The following is a 19,130-nucleotide window of genomic DNA, read 5'->3' as shown; positions in this document are numbered from 1 at the left end:
TTAGAAAGAGGGCGGCTGTAAAGGGTTTAGAGCACAGTGCAGGAATGTGCCATGTGCCTTGCACAGTGTAACTGACAGCAATATATTATGGTTATTTGTGGACAGAAGTGTCTTTGTAGTTGGTATGATACCTGTGAAACACAAGCCAATCTTGCTGTTGATTTATAGTGGTGGCTTTTTTCCCTAGAGAGTTTTATGTAAAGTGCTTGGAGTAAATTATTGAAAGTGACATAATTACAGTGAAGTTCTGCAAAACTTGGAATATTTAGCACTTAACCTGGCCTTTAAGGCTTGTACAGCATTTGAGACATAGGAAGTGAATCTCATTAATTATATTGACACTTTTATTTGAGTTTGAAAGTCTCGGATGTCTAAAACGTTGTAGCAGTAGTAGGCTGCATGTTGGAAGGTCTGTGACCAGACCCTGTAACTAGAGCTGGGAGCATCACTGGGAGCCTCCTGTGTCCATAGCTTCTCTGCAATGGACTGCACCCGTTCATGGGGGTGCTACACTTCCTTCTCTGTGAGGTTTTAGTCAGGGTACTTGTTGGGTTTGTGTATTTTTTGGCACACCGCTGCTTTTACACCCACTCCTCTTTGGTTCCGCGGCCTTTGTGACACGGCGGTGCGGAACCCCTGGGTGCCGCTTGGCCTGCGGGGTCACCCACCCGGCCAGCACTCGTGCTCCCGTTGGCCTTCTCTGCGCTGACCTTTTTGGGCTCTGCCCCACTTTGAAGGAGAAGTGTTAGATGTTAAATTTTACGTCATAAAATGAAACTGCATTTCAGATTTGTGATGAACTTTACTGTGCTGGTCTGAGAGACTCTGACGTGCTTTCCTTCAGCACCTGTAAGATCTTCAGCATTAGAGCACTCATACTGACTCAAGAAGTAGTCGCGGACTGACAATACTACGATACAATACGATTAAATACCCTGCTATAAGGCAAAAGAACACCAAATGTTGTGCGACTCTTCTCCAGTTGTCAGATAGTTGGTACAAATTTCACTTGGTCATTGAGGAAGACTGAAGTATATTTTTACCCCTGCACTTTCAACTTCTTTTTCACTGCGTTAGAGGTAATCATTGAAATAATGAAGCAATACATGGGAGCGTAGAAGTTAAACTGGAAGTTGGAGGTGAGTAAGCCTACTGTTTAGATTTTTTCAAGACCCACTTTGTAGTATTCACTCATGCCAACTGACATTGACAGGATGCTATTATATCCATGATAATAGCCCATGTTACTTGTTAATACCTATTTAAGAATGTATTTTTTCCCTATGTTAGTATGCATTTCAGCAAAGGTTTTAAGCGTGGAATTGGTGTGTAGTTTAGCTTGAAGACATTTCACCTTGTTAAATGTGAAAATGATTTGATTGTTATTTCCTTTAGTAAGCCTTTACCCGTTCTTAGTGTTCTTATTTTTATTAAACATTAGTAATTTTTTTCCTTTGTTTTTTTTCAGAAAAGACAACATTTTCCTTGTGTAAAGCTGCACATACTTGCATTTGTTCCTTTTTAATAAGAGATTGCTTTCTGTTTTCATTGGGTTCAGTTGCATTCATGCTTTTATTCACTATGGAAAATTCTGGGAAAGTAACGGGAGTTTCAGGCAAAGCATTGAGAGGAACTGACATAAATCACTACACCTGGAAAATAAAAGGTGTCAGGTTTTTTTCCTAGTTTTACTTATTCGATTTCTCTTTTACAAATATGAGAGTTTAAAAAGCAATCATGGAAGTTCATCATAGGTATTGACTGGCAAAATACACTAAAATGGGACAAATGTCTAATTTATACTTGAGGTTGAAAAGAATATGGATCTGCTGTAACTGGTATGGACTTTTTTAGTCACAGAATGCATTAGGTCTACAGTGTAATTATTGCTGATCCTGACTAATGACTGTTTCGGGGATTATCTCTTTGGAGTCAGCCATCTGCTGTGGTTAGAGTAATAAACTAACTAAACATAATTGAGGGTTGACTTAGTTTGAAGGCAGAAGTATGTATGTCTCTAGGAAAAGGATATAATTTCTTCAGTTCAAAATCATTCAGAAATACCAATATTCCAGTTTTCTATTAATGACTTTAAACAAGCAGCTGAATTGAAAATGCAACTCCCCAGCCCCCCGCAAACTGAAACAAAAAGAGCGGGGAAGGGGGGAGGAAGGAGGGGAGCCTTAAAAAGGCAGTTTATTACTATTCTCCCAGTTCTTATTTGATGCTGTATTACCAGTTCAAACAGATGGCTCACGTTGGTTAAAAGCTTGCAAGTATAGCTAAATTTACATTTCTGTATTAAAAAAAGTATTGATTTACCAAGGATATCTTCCCATTTATGACACAAATGTGGCTTGCTTATAGGTGGTTCTTAACTGTGCTTATTTATAAAATACATTAGATGGTAAAGACTTCTTTTAATGCTGTGTTATTACATACAACATGACAGCAATTTTTTTTAGAAATTGGAGAGTTCTGGATGGTTTTGTCAGGAAACATAAGTAAAATACAAAGTTTCAATCCTGAGTTTTGAATGCAGTACATTAAAGCTTAGAAATACCTTCCTTTTTTACAAGTGATTACTGTAATAATACCATTATGATGTGTTTCTAATTTCACTTATGCCATCCGTATATACAGTAAATTCACTGTGGCCATACTTACAACAGTGAATACCAAAATACAACAAAACCATAGTGTTCTTTGTACAAGGACTGCCTGTTGGCCTCACCTAGGTTCAATCATGCATAGTGTCTAAAAATGTACTTTGTTATATTCATTTATATGAATGAATTCATATATTGAGCTCTCTATATATACTAAAGATGGTAATTTTTTTGTAGCGTGAAATAATGCATGTGTTTGCAAATGCTACAGACTTAAAGCTGTAGATACAGATCCCTTATGAAAGGGATTTCTATTTATTATTATGCTTAGGAATAATGATGAGATTTAATAGACATAATAAAACAGTTAAAGTCTACGGTATATACAGTATTTTTCAGTGGTCTGCTTCCACTGAGTAGCAGGTTAGCTGAATTATATTCACAGATTACTAAAAATCAGCGAGGCATACTTTAACTGTGGATAGAAAATGTTTAATTGGAGAAAAGTATGTATTTAGGAGTCCTGAATTAAAAACTTAAAATGTTTAATAGTATTTTTGCCTTGATAAATTCTCTGAAGGTAATAGTTTTTGTGATTTCTACTATTGTTATGAAGGAAAAGTTCGTAGCCCTCATATTCAGTATAGTAGTAGATACCGTACCATATCAGTGTAAGTAGTTGATTTTTCTGTATTTGCAGAAAAAAATTAATTCTCTTCTGCGTGCATGAAAATTACGTGTGATAAATGGGGCTGTAAAGAACAAAAGCAATGAAGTCTTTCAGTGCTGTTGTCTGCAGAATGGTTGTTTGCAGTTTGTGTAAAGGATAGGCAGTTCTATATGATATACTGTAGTTCCCTTGTTAGCAGATTTTTCACTTTGGGAAAGTAGCATCTTTTGTTCTGCTAGCTAGCAAAGTCTAGAGACTACATCCAGTACCTAGAAATCACCACATATAAATATTATTTGCGATAAGGAATTAATGATGTAGTTAAAATGGGCACAGTGTGTCTTCCAGATATTTTGTGTGTTTCTGCGTGACTTTTGCTCTTGTATTTCCTTTGGCTTTTTAAGGTTCACTTTTACTGACTGAGAGGAACCAAGGATACCGCATCTTTCTGGAGAAGGAGATAACAGCTGTTATGCTGACTTTCCAAATGAGTATTTGGGAAGTCACTGTTTAACATAACTTTGGATCAGAAGTGCTGTTTAACACATCAGTTTTCCAAATTGATTGAAATAGAATTTGGAAAAGTGTGTCTCTTGCGTACTTGGCATTCTGGTTTACCAAGGCTGGGAGTGAGATTTTAGAGCACTTGTTTGGCGTACCTGGCTTCCGCAGGTTTCCAGCCATGGGCCTGAGAAAGGGCGTCGCCTGCAGAGGCGGAAGGAGAGTCCAGGACAGGAACCGGTTTCTCAGGCGTTGCCCTATTAGGAGTTAACTGTGCTTAGTCTCCTTGCTTTCCTCGTAATAAAGGGACTCTGACAAGATTTCTTCCCCACCTTATTTATACTCTGATCCTGACTCACCATCAACTGCACTTCTGGCAGATTGGGTCAGATAGTCTTCTGACTCTGCTGCAGCTATGCTTAGACATCATTTGCTTGGCTGAAATTTTGAAGTATTTGAGAAACTACTTCTCAACAAGTAGTAATTTAATAATAATTTTACTGTGTCTGTTTCTTAGAATGCACATGCTTGTTCAGCGAAATAAGTCTGGTAACTTTTGATTTAGGCAATTCATGGCACAAATGAAAATACCTTATTTTATGTGAAAACCTCACCAGGGAAAAAAAAAGCTAGCAACTTACAGGAGGTCTTATATTTATACTATCTCACCATAATTGCTGAGTCTTTCCCGAAATTAAGAGACTAGATACAGACTTTTTGGCCTGCATTACAGGTTCTTTAAAGCTGGGGTCTGTCAGGAGCAGCAAGAGCAGGGCTGCTGTGCAAGGAGGGACAAGCTGGCAGTTGAGGATGATGCAGGCAGCGCTTTTCCCGACCCCGACACAGTCCCACAGGATCTGTGCTGGTCACAGGGTCCAGACAAAATAAAGGAATCTGTCAGGCCCAGGGTTCCTCTGGGTAGTCTGGTCAGGAGTAGCAGAAGGTAGGAGCTGATGCAGGCCTGGAGGGAAGCTCTGACAGGAGACGTGGGATCTAGCCGGGAGGCGTGGGCACAGACCAGGCTGCAGAGCTATGACCTGACTCAGACAAGGGCTGGAGGTGCCAGCCTGAGGTGAAATGGATGAGAAGGTGTGGGCGGTGGTCCCAGGTGAGGCTGTTGGCATTGAATTTGAAATGCGACGTAGCTCTCAACAGCACTACCTAATTCCCTTACTGCTGCAGTTGTGTTGGATTCCCCTGATGACTGAGTGCTGTTCATGTGATGTACCTCTCATGGGAAGGTCTCGTAGGAACCACTCAAGAAATGAGTGCAGATCCTGAGACATGGTCAGCACAGACACTCCTGTAGTCTCCTTATGGTTTCATTTCCTGGCATAGAAAACGTTTATCTTCTCTCTTACAGATATGGAGTCTGGAGAGCGGTTAACGTCATCGTCAGTCTCCTCTACTGCAGCTGCTTCGACTCCAGTGTCTTCTACACCCTCTGTAGCTTCAGCAGTATCGAAAGGTGGCCTTTCCACTGGAGCTGCGTCACTGAGTTCCACAATCAACACATGCGGTAAAATTGACTCAATTATATATTGCAATGTGATTTTAGTGTTTGTCAACACCTGTAATAATTATTACAGGTCAAATATAAAAAGGTTGCACAGATGCATTTAAGAAAAATGGTTTTTGTTGTTGTTGGTTTTTTTTTTTTTCCCCCTAAGTGACATTCCTATCATGTGAATACATTTTACATAGTACTTGTTTATTGAAGGAATGAAATCAATTATAAATTGCCTATTTCAAAAGTGAAAGAAAATTTCAGTTTGCAAAGCTGCCTTGGAAGCAAGGATCAAATTAAGGATTGATTGATCTAGCAAGCTCTGTACCGCTTTCAGATTCAGATCTAATAATCAACTTCTTGAATATGTATTATGTTCTCAGCATTCAAGCCCAACCCCTACTGCATTTTTGTATCTGGAGGAATAGTTTCTTCTAATGGAACTTGAGATTGAAAAGGTGAATTTCAAAATGTCATAGTCTTAAATAGTCTTGACTAGAGTGAAACATCTTGGCTTGAATCAGAAACTTATATGCAAGATTTCTCCATGCAAGAATCACATTTTTGTGAATGAAACTCGTATTTCAACTGAATGTTCAATATGTTATCAACAGAACAAGAAATGGTAAATAACTCTTCCCTGCTGTTTCTTTCTTCACTTTGGAGAACAGATTATATACATTCTTTTTGTTAGCCTGAGTACTACTGATTCTTATAAGATATACAGTAAATAGGAAGTTTTTCAGCTTAAATTCATGGTAATCCACTACCTTCAAACAAACTTGGTTCTTGCAGTAGAGTGAGCAAGCATGTGTTCTCCAAACTGAAAAACTCTTCTGCCTTGATACTATAAAACTTTCTTGTTTTACAAGATATTCTGTAGTCAAGATAGACTAGTATCCTAGCCTGTTCCTAAACTGAGATGTTATTCACTTCTGTGATATTTAAAAAAGAAAAAAAAAAGATGACAATGTCTGTCAACCTCAATCTGATAATTAAATTATCTTCACATTTAAAAATGCATTTCTCTAGCATCTAATAAAATAATTGTTTTAGAATGAACAATTATTCTTGCTAAGAGAAGGTAAAGGCATCTTAATCTATGCATTAGATTAGAGAGGTTCTTTTTATTCCAATTCATCTATTTATTTTCTTTGCAGCAATCAATAGTCTATTAAGTAGTCTCCGCAATAAACTTGATTGCATACCCTGTCAGGTCCCCACGATGCATGGTGAGTTAGGACTGAGAGTCTTTATGCTTTGCCAGCGAGATTACACTACAAATAAATTATTCTGGCATATTCCCAGGTCAAATAGACAAAGCACCTGTGTGAAACCATTATGGAATATATCACATACTGTTAGTTTAATTGGTTAATACAGCACTAGTTCCTGAATAATTGAAGCTTTCCAATCAAGTAAACAGATACTTCACTTGCTTTCTTCTTATTCACCCATTGCTGAAAATAAGAAGGCGAATTGGAAAAGAGAATTGACTCTGGAAAGAGGTTTAAATTCATCCTCATGAGAATGTTAGCAACTTTGGAAAAATATAAATCAACAGTCTTTTCTCACATGAGTAAATGATATCATAGTTCAGTGTTCTGTCTTTAGGAGGGGCAATAATACCAGCATGTGAAACTGTTCAAAGCTGAACAATCAAGTCTTACTGTTTTGACATTATCAGACCTGAAGGGTTCTTTATTTTCACTTTTTAAGAAAAAGGAAGTTTTATTAACTTTTTATAAAAGGAAAAATTGAAAAGAAAAAAAAAAAAAGTTTTTTCCAAACCAGAAGCTGCTTCTATCAAAGCAAAAATCTTCAGTCTTTTTGGAGTCTACTATTTCTCCTTAAATGAGACCCAGAAGAATTTTAAAATTGTGGACATAAATGCACAAAGTCACAGGATAGTTTTAATTGGAAAAGTCTGTATTTTTCCACTTGATTTTTCCAATTTACAGTAACAAAGTTGTTTGTTTTTTTTTTTTTTTTTTAACACCAGCTACATTTTTTTGTGTCTCAGTCTTTATGTAAAAATGACATTGTGGCTGCTGAAATAAATGTTGAGAAAGATCATACTTATTGCCTAAAATGTAACACTGTATACACAAATTGCTTTTGTGGAAAGTGTTTTTCATAGTCCTTGGTTTTGTCACAGTTTTCATCTGAGGCTTGTAGGTATTTATTGACTTCTGGAGGTTTTAAGGATTCTGAATGCTAAGTGACAATAGCAACATTGAAATGGATATGTAAAAACAAAGTGGTTATTTACAGTTTGTGGAATGTATAACAATTTCAAATGTTGAGGGAGAATGTGGTGATAATAGTTGAAGTAATGCAGATCCTTAGATTAAGTACAAGGATGTGAACAATAGTAGAGTACAATTGCCAGTTCTGATACTAACAGAGTATGCATAGTGTTACACAATCCACATCACAAGTTCTCAGTTTTTGGAAATCAATTGTTAAGGTTGTTTCCTGATTCTGTAACCACCAGTTCTTTCAGGAGGACACGGCCCCCCAGCTTAAGTATCTGAGCTATTTCTGCCAGTACCTCCGCACTGTGCTGCGCTGTACTGCCTGGTACCACGCCAGAGAGAATGACATCGAAACTGGACTCCCTCTTAATTTTAGTGTCTTACATATGTATCGTTAAGAAGCAGTCTCCGATTTCATTATTATCAATAATTCTTTAATTCTTTAATCATCAGCCTCGTTTAGACTTCCCGTTTCATAGTATTACCTTTATAGGCCAGAAGCTGATTTCTTTGTCAGTGTTCAGATTGCACAGTGCAGTGGGGTCCAGGCACTGGCTAAACTCTGTTTTTTAGGGACAATACGATGAGAATAATATGCGAGATGTAAAAAATAGATCTATTTTTCAATGTTATTAAAGAACATAAAAGCAAAAATACGGAGGAAAAAAGGAGGGCATGGGAGAAAGTACTTTGATAGGCATAACTCAGGTACTTCCACGTTTTAAAATTCTGTCTCATCTAATGTTTGCTATAAGGACTACATAGATGAGTGAATGATTTTGAGTATTGTTTGGACATAGAATTTTACCTTGATTTGTAAGGAAAGGACTTGGTGGAAACAACATTGAAAGAAAAACAATTTCAATGCATTGCTTTTTGAATGTTAGAGATTAAAGGAAACCATTGTATTTGAGCACCTAAATAATTTCGTTTAAAACCACATCAAGCACCTAGTAGTTCTTATATTGAGAGCTACCATGTGATTGATACTTATAAAAATATGGTTTAATAGGTCAGTGCTCTGTGTATGTTCCTTGTATTCTTACTCCTCAGAGTTAATAATCTGCAGTGTTTGTGCCTAAATTATGTATTAATTTTCTCAGTAGAGTGCAGTTTTGTCAACCTCTTTTGAAAATTTCCTTTTTTTTAGAAAATTAGTCCAAGACTAGCTTCTTTTAACCTGTGATTTATGAAGGAAAGTTAAAGATGGGAGTCCTTGGAATTGCATTCGTGTTTGTTACCTGTGTACTTGCTTCTGTGAGAGTTTTTATTAAAATGCTAATTTTTTTGTTTTTTGAAGTGCTTTAATGAGGTAGCCAGTGCTTTGCTCTTCATTTAAATTAACAGATATTTTTGATGTTTCTCTATTCAGATGAGGGTTTTTGTTTTTTTAAACCAACAAATAGAGTGGATGATTGTTACTTATGTGTATATAAACCATTTCCAGCCTTTTCCATGCTTTCCAGCTTTTTCACTGAGGGACGTTCACCAGTACTATGAAATCGAGCATACAAGTAGTTTGGAATCATGCATACAAGGAGTTTGGAAGACTTAATGGTAGTGGGAGGCATGTAGACGGCAAACTTTGCTAGCCCTGTAATGATTAAAGAACAACACAGCAAGGAGGAAAATACACAGTAATTTCTGTCACCCTAAGCAGTTCTCTAGATTTGCTGTGTATGTTGGAATGCCCTTAGCATTGTTAGAAATACCACGTTATTTTTGTGTTTGTGCTGGTTGGTGCATTGATGCTTTGTATTTTAAGGCATTATTTAAGTATTTGTTCCTTTTTAGCTCTTTTGAAAACCTTATATTGCACCGTGAAGTTCATTAATATTAACAAAGGCATTCACAGTTATCATTTCTTGTTACTAAGAGACCAGCATTGTTGAAATGCGTGTTGCCCTTTGGAGTAATGCTCTCAATAATTTATCTGTGGAGTGGTTGGTAGAATTTCGAAAGCTGTGCTCAAAAATATTTAACCTATTTGAAGTAAGTCAAGAATGTGAAGGAGTGCAGTTTAATATGAAATTTTGCTATGCAGAGTGTGTCTGCAGTAAGTTAGTAACTTGAAGAGCAAACACTAATATAGGAAAATTAAGGAAATAGTAGAATTAATTGCCAGGCAGACTGTTGATGTTTTCATCAAGTAAGAAAGAGGAAAAATGTTACTACAGTTCAGTTTATTGTTACAAGACTTTGCTTCCATTTTTCCTTTATGTTTTATTTCTTCCATGTTTCTAAATGCATATTTAAAAATTGATGGCTTCTCTTTTCTGGACACAATGGCCTAGGTAGCACACAATGTATTTTTTTAAATGGCCATAATCTTTTCTAAGGGAAATGCATACCACAGACTGCTAAGTTTGTAGACACCAGACTTATTTTTCTTTCTTCTCTTTGTTAAAGCCAGAGATTGAAGACCTTTTCTGTAGACTTGTTTTTTGGATTAGGTAACCCTGTTAATTTAAAAAGAAAAAAAGGAGAAAAAAAAAAAAGAATGATGAGAGTTGTTTAAAAAAACGTCTGTCTTAATAGTGCCTTTACTTTCTGGATGCTATTGTTGAAGTCCAGCTATACGAAAGATAGCCTATTGTAAAGCAGGTTTTTGAAAATAAAGTATATGGCTTTAAGTCAAAGCTTTACAGCAGTCAAGAAAAGGAGAAGAGTCTCACCAAAATGGAGGATGTAAACAGCTGTAACATATCCAAGCTTGACTTGGTGAAGTCACTTGACATGACTGTTGACAGAAGTCAGACAAAGCATTGTAACCCTTCCTCTTGTTTGATCGGAAAATTAGTTTGATTGGAAATTAGTATTCTAGGAGTTTTAAATGAAGTTGTGAGCTTTGAAAATATAAATAGTTTAAGATTAGAACTAACTGAGGTGAAAAAAGATTTAGGAGTAATGTATATCTGCCATTTAGAACAGATTTTTTTTTGTTTTTGGGATCATCTTCAGAAATTGGGCCATGTTTCATTCAATGTAGTTCATCTAGGACCATAGCTAAAAAGATGAAATACAATGTTTAAGCAATATAATAGCAGTTTCACAACCTCTAAAGGAAAAGCTAATGGCTTCCCTAGAAATTCTATTTTGTACCTTTGATACCATTAAGGACTGAATGTAGAAGTGCCTACAAACGGATAATTTGATCATGATCAGTAGAATTTTCTTCAAATTGTTTTCTAAAACTAGCTTACATACATTTCATTTTAGCTCTCAAAAATGACTGAAGTTATTGGGGTTTTGAGTTCTGTTTTAAAATTGACAAAATATGTGCAAGACGTCTTCATTATTTTGTGTATTTCATTATTAGTTTGTGCATTGTGTGTTTTGTAGGCCCCTGTTGATCTCTGAAATGTGTTATTTCATGTGTATTAAGGGATAGATCCATCAAACAGTTCTGCTTATAAAAGGATATTCCTCTGTTTGTGATCCCAGTATGTTAAAGGGATGCACTCTTCCTCTGCTATCAGAAATTGCCATGGCAATTATAATACCTTTTTTTATTTTTCCTTACAAACCTTTTGTTAGAATTGCTCATGTTTTCAGATATTTTCTGTGCTGTGGAAGTAGGATGCCAATACTAGAAGAAGAACTTAACAATAGCTTCTAAAATACAAAAACTTTTTAGTAAAATTTTTTTAAGCCATCACAGCATCTGTTTGGATAGTGCAATTTCAAGTGTTGTTTTTTCCCCTCAGGACATACATTCGGAACAGCTGGGGATCAGCCGTGTAACCTATCCCGTGTATCGAGTGCCTTCCCAGTGGTCAGCCACCCAGTCTTCGGGCTGCATGCAGCCAGTCCAGGGTGTTCAGAGTTTGGTGGCTTAGGTATACCCGCAGCCTTACCGGCACATCCCCAGCTAGCACTTTTTCCATGTAAACATTGTTGCAAGGAATATTAAACTGAAGAGAGTTAACTGTCCTCATCCCCTAGGCCGACTTTGTAAAGCAGTGCTTGATCTTTTTTATTCTTTCCATCACGAGGCAAATCCTTCTTCATTACGTGGGTGTGTTGATTGCATAACCACAATTCTTGAAAGTGCTATTACAGACATATCATTTGTCTGTAATAGGATTGGCCAGCATGATCTTGTTTCTTCCTTGATTTTATTTGTAAATTTTGGCGGCATCTTGTAAAAGTCAGTAGTCTCCCATCCTTTAAACTATCAACGTACCACACAAGAGAGATGAACACAAACGGCTGCATTTGACTTCCACTGTAAGATGTCAGTTACTCAGCTAGTGTTTTCCAGTCTTGCATACTCTGTAAATCTTATATCTGAGACCAAAGCTTTCTAAAGTAAATTAACTTTAGGACGAGAGGAAACGGCCTCAGGCTGTGCCACGGGAGGTTTAGGTTGGATATTGGGAAAAACTTCTTCACTGAAAGGGTGGTCAAGCATTGGAACAGGCTGCCCGGGCAAGTGGTTGAGTCTCCATCCCTGGAGGTATTTAAAGAATGAATAGATACGGTGCTCGAGGACATGGCATAGTGATGGACTTGGCAGTGATAGGTTAACGGTTGGACTGATCTTAAGGGTCTTTTCCAACCTTAACGATTCCATGATTCTATGAAATACTGTAATATATTCTCCAAAGCCCGCAGTAAGTCAAGATGCTTCTTAATTCACTTCTGTAGTTTGAAGAAACGATATTCCTGCCAGGAAGTGAGTCTCTTGAAGAGGCCTTCCCTTTTCTTGGCTGGCCAGGCCCTGTGTGTCCATCCCCATATCCCATCCCCCCCATCCCCAGCAGAATTTAGGATTGTGGGATTCGACCACCAGTAGAGCTTTAGGAGTGTAGGATTAGGTACCGGCAAAAACCTACAGCAAATATTGCAAAGAGATCTTTTAGTATTTTTAAAATTTTGCTTCGATATAAATGACAGAATTTTGTTTTAGTTATTAATGCCAGAGGAGTAAAAGCAAAACTTCTGTTACTGGGAGGATAATGAGGTACTATAGACATACTTACACAAAGCAAAAGCATCCAAAAGAAATGCATGTAGATGTGAAGTAAGGAGGGGTAAAATACTTCAAAAAGCAGTGAATACTGATTCTTTGGTAATGTTCTCATTCAGTGGATTTTATTTTTATTGTATGAAAAGATTCATTCAGTTGTCACAGCCATCTAACGTGTGTTAGTGCAGCAGAGTTAACGAGTACTCGTTTCAAGCTTTGCTATAAGGGATAGTATTTGTTCATAGCTTCCACTGACTTTGTTCCATTTTGCAAGAGAAACTTTCTTCATTGAGAAGATTTTATTTTTGCTGAAGTAGGAATGAAAGAACTCTGCATCTGACCTTAAACAATTTTCTGACCTTCTGTGGTGTTCTTAAAAGTTTTAACTAAAAATTGAGACACTCGTGTCTGTAAAGATGGGGTTTTTACATTTATGTATCTGGGTAAATAAGTGTAGGGGGAAAAAATTAATAATTCTGGTTTTGCTGTCTCATTGAAGGGCAGTATTTTCCATAGATCTTAACTTCCAAGCTATTTATTATATTATCATCTTAGGCAGTCCAGCTTTATGTAGTTGTTAGAATCTTGCTTAAGCCTTTGAATGGCACCTTTGTCCTTAATTTGGTAGCAATTTGTCTGCATGTGTACTATTTTATATATATATAGTCCAGTGATGATTGTTTTTACATTTCTTGGTTAGTACATAGCAAGGCAATGAATCAGTAACTTTGTGGGACCACTCAGAATGCATACAAAACTACTATGTATCACTACGCTCAAATTCCAGAATTAAGTTAATAGAATAATGTGAAGTTTTTGCAGATCAATTACAGCCTGCTTATCATACCATGATGAAAATGTCGGAATTGTTGCTTTAGAGTGTCCGGTCTTCTGTTTTCATCACTGGTGTTCTAGCCATATTTTGTGTCTTTTTAGCAATTAGAATCTTTCATTTATAATGTTTTAAACTCACTGTGATGTATGTTCGTACAATTTCAGTGTCTGTTGACACTGACAGGTTAAAATCTGTTATTAGCATTGTTGAAACTTCATTTATGTATTCATTAAGAGTCTTAATTACTGTATGTAACTTCCATATACTTATGTAGCTATTTCTTACTTTCTTTACCTTCTTAATGTGTTGTATAGCAATATGAAATAACGGTCTTAAAATGCATTAGACTAAATCTTGCTCTACTACATGGTTTAATTCTTTTAATCACACTGGTAATGTATGTGTGTAAAATAGCAGATGTTCTATACTTAGGCTCAGTTTTCGTCCTCGTAGTGTACAAAACTTGGTATCTTTATTTGAAGAAATGAAGCATACCAGTGGGCCAAACCACAGATTTTGCTCTTTCTCAGCTCTTCACAAGGATATTATGCAAACCTCTTTCTATCCTGAATGTATGCCACAACTTAATCTATGTTTCAAGGTTCAAAAAAGAAATCATAATTGCACTTAAGCCGTAAAGAAATAATTTTCAAGAAGAGGAAAATCAGTCAATCACAGAAGTCGGAAGAGACGTGCTCGCCACCTAGTAGTCCATGCTGCTCCTTGCGCAGATTGTGCCTTCCAGTGTGTTTCTAGTGTTTAGTGTTACATAATAAAGTTTTCACTATAAGACTGGAAAGGGTACTCACAAATCTGATATTTAAGTTTAAAAAAAATTTTAAAAAGCAGTGTGTTTTAACAGCTTTTTTGTGTGAGTCAACTGTACCAAAACATTTACCATTGCTGCCCTGTAAACGCCTTCGCAGAGTCTTATGGCCACTCTAGGACCTGGCCAAGAGATAACCGTCTCTTCCAGGACTTGAATTATTTTATGTGCACTTGCTTGTTAGATTTAGGGTTTCTGTAGACCAAACCTCTGTTTCTAGCCCTTGTCACAATGGCATTTATGTGTCATGTTTCTGATTCTTCTGCTTCGTGTAATGTGATATCGTTTCTGTTTTGATTGGTGGTGGGTGGGGCAAGTTAGTTTTAACAGAAGTTTGGAAGATATTTTTCTTTCCTGGCAAAATATTACTGCATTTTTTTTTTTCCACACACACATTTTCTCTCTCACATATATAATTTTTAACGTAAAATCTTCTTTCAAAAGTTTCTTTCCCTTTGGAGGGGTTTGAAAGGTTCTGCTTTAATTATGCTTTGTGGTTTTTTTCCAGTTGCTGACTAATAAATGTGTTACAAAATGCTGTAGCTACTGCAACAGCTATTATAAAAGAAGACCTTGATACTTTTAAGGAATTCCCCTATGCAAATCTGCACATTGTTTCTGGGCTCCTGTTTAAGCACAGAAACCTATGACAAGAGCAGTGCACTGGGTATTTGCCTCTTATGTGGCTGTTTAGGCTTAGCAGTGCCTTATTTAAAAAAAAAAAAAAAAATCACTTTTGTCTCGCAGAGTTTCAAGAATCTGCAGAAAAGGCTTACATAAGGGTTGCATAAATATTCTAAATCGTTGCTGCTATAGTAAAGAACTTTAAAAATTGAAAGTTGTAGGGACCGTATCAACTCATTTGAAGTTCATTTTCCTGGAATACAAAAATCAATAACCATTTAAGATGAACGTTTAAAATGGCAACAAAACCAAAAAGAGTATTAGATTGTTTTTAAAATAAGAACTCTTTATTCCTTGCTCAACCACTTGAATGTATGTAACAAGCAGCACAGAGTAGCTCTGCTTCTCATTGTGAAACGGCCATTTTAGTACGGATGTTACAGGAAAAAAAAAGGCTACTTTTGTCCGATCCAGTGTCAAATTCCAGGGTAGAAACTTCTTAGAGTGGGTATAGAGTTACTATAGAGTAGCTAGAGATTCCTGTGTTAAATAGGTCATTTCATGGGGAACTGCTTCAGATATGTTTTTGTGGTGGAGGCCTTGGAGTGTTCCAAGGCTGAGATTGCAGAGGTGACTTAAAGCTGTTGTGCTGTTTCAGTGTTCTGCTGTGGGAAGACTGCTGAGGTAATAATGATTCTTCCAGCGTGACCTGTGAATATTGATCCTGTTTATAAGACTAGCAGTTTCATTTTGGGGTGATCACTGTCACATAGCTTTCTATTAAGTATTTATTTTCAGAATGCGTTTAAATAAAACTGCATTGAAATCTTTACCAGAATGGCTTTAATGACTTAAGACCAGAATTGCTGCAGGAAATTCATGTCATTTAAGATGTTCCTAAATGTTACGTTTTCTTCTTACTCCCAGATTTAGTAAATCTGCTCTAGGGTATGCACAGCAACATGCTTACAGAAATATTTAAATATATTACTAGAACAACTGAAGTTTGCTTTTATTTCCTTTGCGGTGCAGAATGGTGGCGAACAGCGGACACACACTCTCGTCCCAGCGCAGCTTTTTTCCCACCGCTCTTGGGAATTCCACCGCTGTTTGCACCTCCGTCACAGAATCATGATTCTACTTCATTCCACTCAAGAGCTACGGGAAAAAATAGTCGGAGCAGTACAGAGAAAGGTAATGGCTGAAGTTGTAAAGGCGATAATCTTATTGAACATCTGCACATGCAGAAAGATGTAGAATTTGAGCTTTACCTCTCATTGTTCTTCCCATTCCTAAACAGTTCTGTAAAAATTGGTTCTATTAGCTAAGCATGAGACGTACAAGTATGGGCTTTCAATAATGAAATACTCTTTCTGCTTATATTTTTTCCCCCTCTTTTTCCTTAGATAGTTTGTTTGGAACTGAGTTGTAGGGAGAAGTTTTCTTTTAAAGAGTGTGCTTTGATTTAGGAGGCTTTGTACTTCTGTAGTGAATACTGTTCCTCTGCATGTAAGAAGCAGGCGTCAGGCAGTCATTTGTTGGGGGGGCATGGAGGGAGGGCTGGTCGTGGCTACAGGATCTCATTGAAAATAACCCAATGACATTAGAACATTTTCCTGCATTTCAAACCAGTATTTTATGTAGTGGTATTGCATGCCTTTTGAAGACGTAAGATGAGTTTGTTTGATGTTTGATACTAGGTTTGTTCAGCTTAGAGGAGAGGAGGCTGAGGGGTGACCTCATTGCTGTCTGTGGCTTCCCCGGGGCGAGCGGGGTGCTGTCTCTTCTCTCTGGCGTCCGGTGACAGGATGCGAGGAGATGGCTTAAAGCTGCATCAGGTGGAGTTCACATTGGATATTAGGAAAATGTTGTTCACCGAGAGGGTGAGCAAGCTCTCCAGGGAAGTGGTCATGGCCCCAAGCCTGTCTGTGTTCAAGAAGCATTTGGATGATGCTCTTGGATCTATGGTTTAACTTTTAAGTTGTTGTGTGTGGAGTCAGGAGTTGGACTTGATGATCCTTGTGGATCCCTTCCAACTTGGGATATTCTGTTCCGTGATTCTATGATCTACAAACAAAGGGTTTTTTTTAAATAATTTTGGTAGGTTTTAGGACCTGATGTGTGTTTCAGAATCAATCTGATAGTAGCCCTGGTATTGCAGAGTAGCAAGTTTGTGTGGTTAGGGGTATTTTCTTAGAAAACAAAAGTCTTCTTGACAGATAAGTAAACAAGCTTGAATGAGGATGTTATTTCAAGTAGCATTCCCACAACTTCCCCCCCCCCCCGGTTTTACACATTGCAAAACTCAAAATATTTTGGGCTTCACATGGTTTTCTTTGGAGCTGATTGATACTTCAAAATTGTAAACAAATTATTCTGTGAGATATTTACTGGAATGTATATTTTTGTGTCGTCTTTCTTCAAAATCTTATTTTTCTGCCCCTGACTAAACTCAAGGATAGTTTGAGCTTAAAAATGGACCATTTCAGATTTTTTTCCTTTTTTTTTTTTTTTTTTTAATTTCCCCCCTCTCCGTACAGCGTTAAATGTGTGTTTGTCCTTTAAATCATGGGTGCTCTGCATGTTTTAATTAAAATAACTCCATGTGCAAATCAGAAAGACTCTTGGATGGCAAGTTTTTAGTATATGTTAGGAGTAACCTGTGAGCAGTCTAGTATCTTGTTACGTGTTTATGGAAGCTAGGTTAGTGTGACTGGAATATCTCAAAGTAAGTATCTGCTGCTTCAAATTTTTTTTTAAGTATCACTTCATAAATCTGTCATCTTAAGGTATAAATGGATCACTGAATGGGAACAGTACCACTGCAGTATCTGGTATCAGCACATCTGTACTATCCACTAGCATTGCAACGTCTGCAGGACAAGTGAAAGCTATAACCTCAGGAGCAGGAGGCCGCAAATTCAGCCAGGAGCAAAGCAAAATTCAGCTTTTGGAAACCAGAGCTGACAAAATCAAAGATAAGGTAAATATACAGAAAAAAACTCCTTAAGATTCAGACAAAAAATTGACATGGTAAGTGCTCTGATTGTGCACACAGCAGCATTTTTAAGTGTTCTCTCCCAGTGCAAAATGTTTTGGGTTTTTCTTCTTATTATTTATTAGAGCAAGATCAGTACCCTTGTCTCTGTGTTGTGGGTTTGTTTTTGTGTGGTGGTTTGTTTTTTTTTTTGTGTGTGTGTGTGTGTGTGTGTTGGGGGTTTTTGTGTTTGGTTGGTTGGGGTTTTTTGTTGTTTTGTTTCATTTTTGTTTTTAAATTTGTTTGGGTTTTGATATGTTTATGAAGCAAAAGCTACCATTAGCACTAATGCCACTAGTATGAGATAGCTAGTATGCCACTAGCTGTATGAGATAACATATTTTTATTTAATTTATATAATTATAAAAATATATTATTTTTAACACCAATATTTGATATTATTATCTTAGAGTATAAATATTTGTATTATAGTTATAAATCACAGCCTATTATAAATTATATCTGTTTATTTAATTATGTTTTTTGTAACTTAAAATATAAAAAAAATCAGAAGGAAAATGAAATTTTTAAGTGTTAAATGAAAATTGCTTTTCTGGGAGTAATTTCCTATTTATCAGAAGAAGGAAGTATTATTAATGGCTGTGATTCAGGAAAAAACTTAGACAGCCGTCTAACATGAAAGGTATGAGTAGTCTCAGTGTGTTAGTAAACCTCCTTATATACTGACCCAAGCACTCCTTCAGAACTTTGCTGCTCTTGGAATCAAAACTACTTAGTCAAAACACATGAAATGCCGTACTGGGAAATGGATTACTGTCAGAACAGAAGCTAAGGGAGTCGTTCCCTACGGGCAGCCATCTAGGCTAAAATACTTTTATTTCTTGATATTTTTTCGTATTTTTGTTTTGTGAGTGAATTAGGCCTGTTGCTTTCTTTCTCTTTCTGTTATTGCATTACATTCAGCTCCCAAATCTGAGTGTTCTTAGGTGAGAGGTTGGCATTTTCAAAGGACAGTTGGTGTTTGCATGTATCTGCGTAAAAAATAGCTGTTAGCACTAAAATGGCTAATTATATTTGTGTAGTAATACGGTGTTTATTATATTGACAATAGGAAAATTACTAACATATTAAAGAACATTGTCCCATAAAACATTCTTCATGTGTTCAACGATGAACAGCTTTTGCAGGTATTAAGGTAGTTACAGGTATTTGGGAAACCTTTGACTTTTTTCAGGCTTAAATACTAGAAATGGCTCTTTCCTTTCTAAAATTCTGCTTTTATCCTGGATATCTATGTGCAAAACGTAAGCTTTGTTTCTATAGTGCAGAA

General features: G+C 36.7%; 1 protein-coding gene across 12 annotated transcripts in view; it reads left to right on the top strand.

Moving 5' to 3' along the window:
- BAZ2B (bromodomain adjacent to zinc finger domain 2B) overlaps positions 1-19,130 on the top strand; it is a 164,984-nt gene that overhangs the window by 79,425 nt on the left and 66,429 nt on the right. For all 12 annotated transcript variants that reach the window (XM_087732680.1, XM_087732679.1, XM_087732676.1 and 9 more), the window contains 3 exons: positions 5,144-5,299; positions 15,835-15,996; positions 17,592-17,785. In XM_087732680.1, coding sequence (XP_087588806.1) covers positions 5,146-5,299; positions 15,835-15,996; positions 17,592-17,785 — 510 coding nt within the window. In that variant the 5' untranslated portion in view covers positions 5,144-5,145. Of the gene's footprint in view, positions 1-5,143; positions 5,300-15,834; positions 15,997-17,591; positions 17,786-19,130 lie in introns of those variants that run through there.

Source organism: Nipponia nippon, unplaced genomic scaffold (genome assembly GCF_047370975.1).
Source record: "Nipponia nippon isolate SJK-2023a ecotype South Korea unplaced genomic scaffold, ASM4737097v1 scaffold_5, whole genome shotgun sequence".
Taxonomy (NCBI): Eukaryota; Metazoa; Chordata; class Aves; order Pelecaniformes; family Threskiornithidae; genus Nipponia; species Nipponia nippon.
The sequence above is the reverse complement of the archived record's forward strand: the minus strand, read 5'-3'. Positions and strand labels throughout refer to the sequence as shown.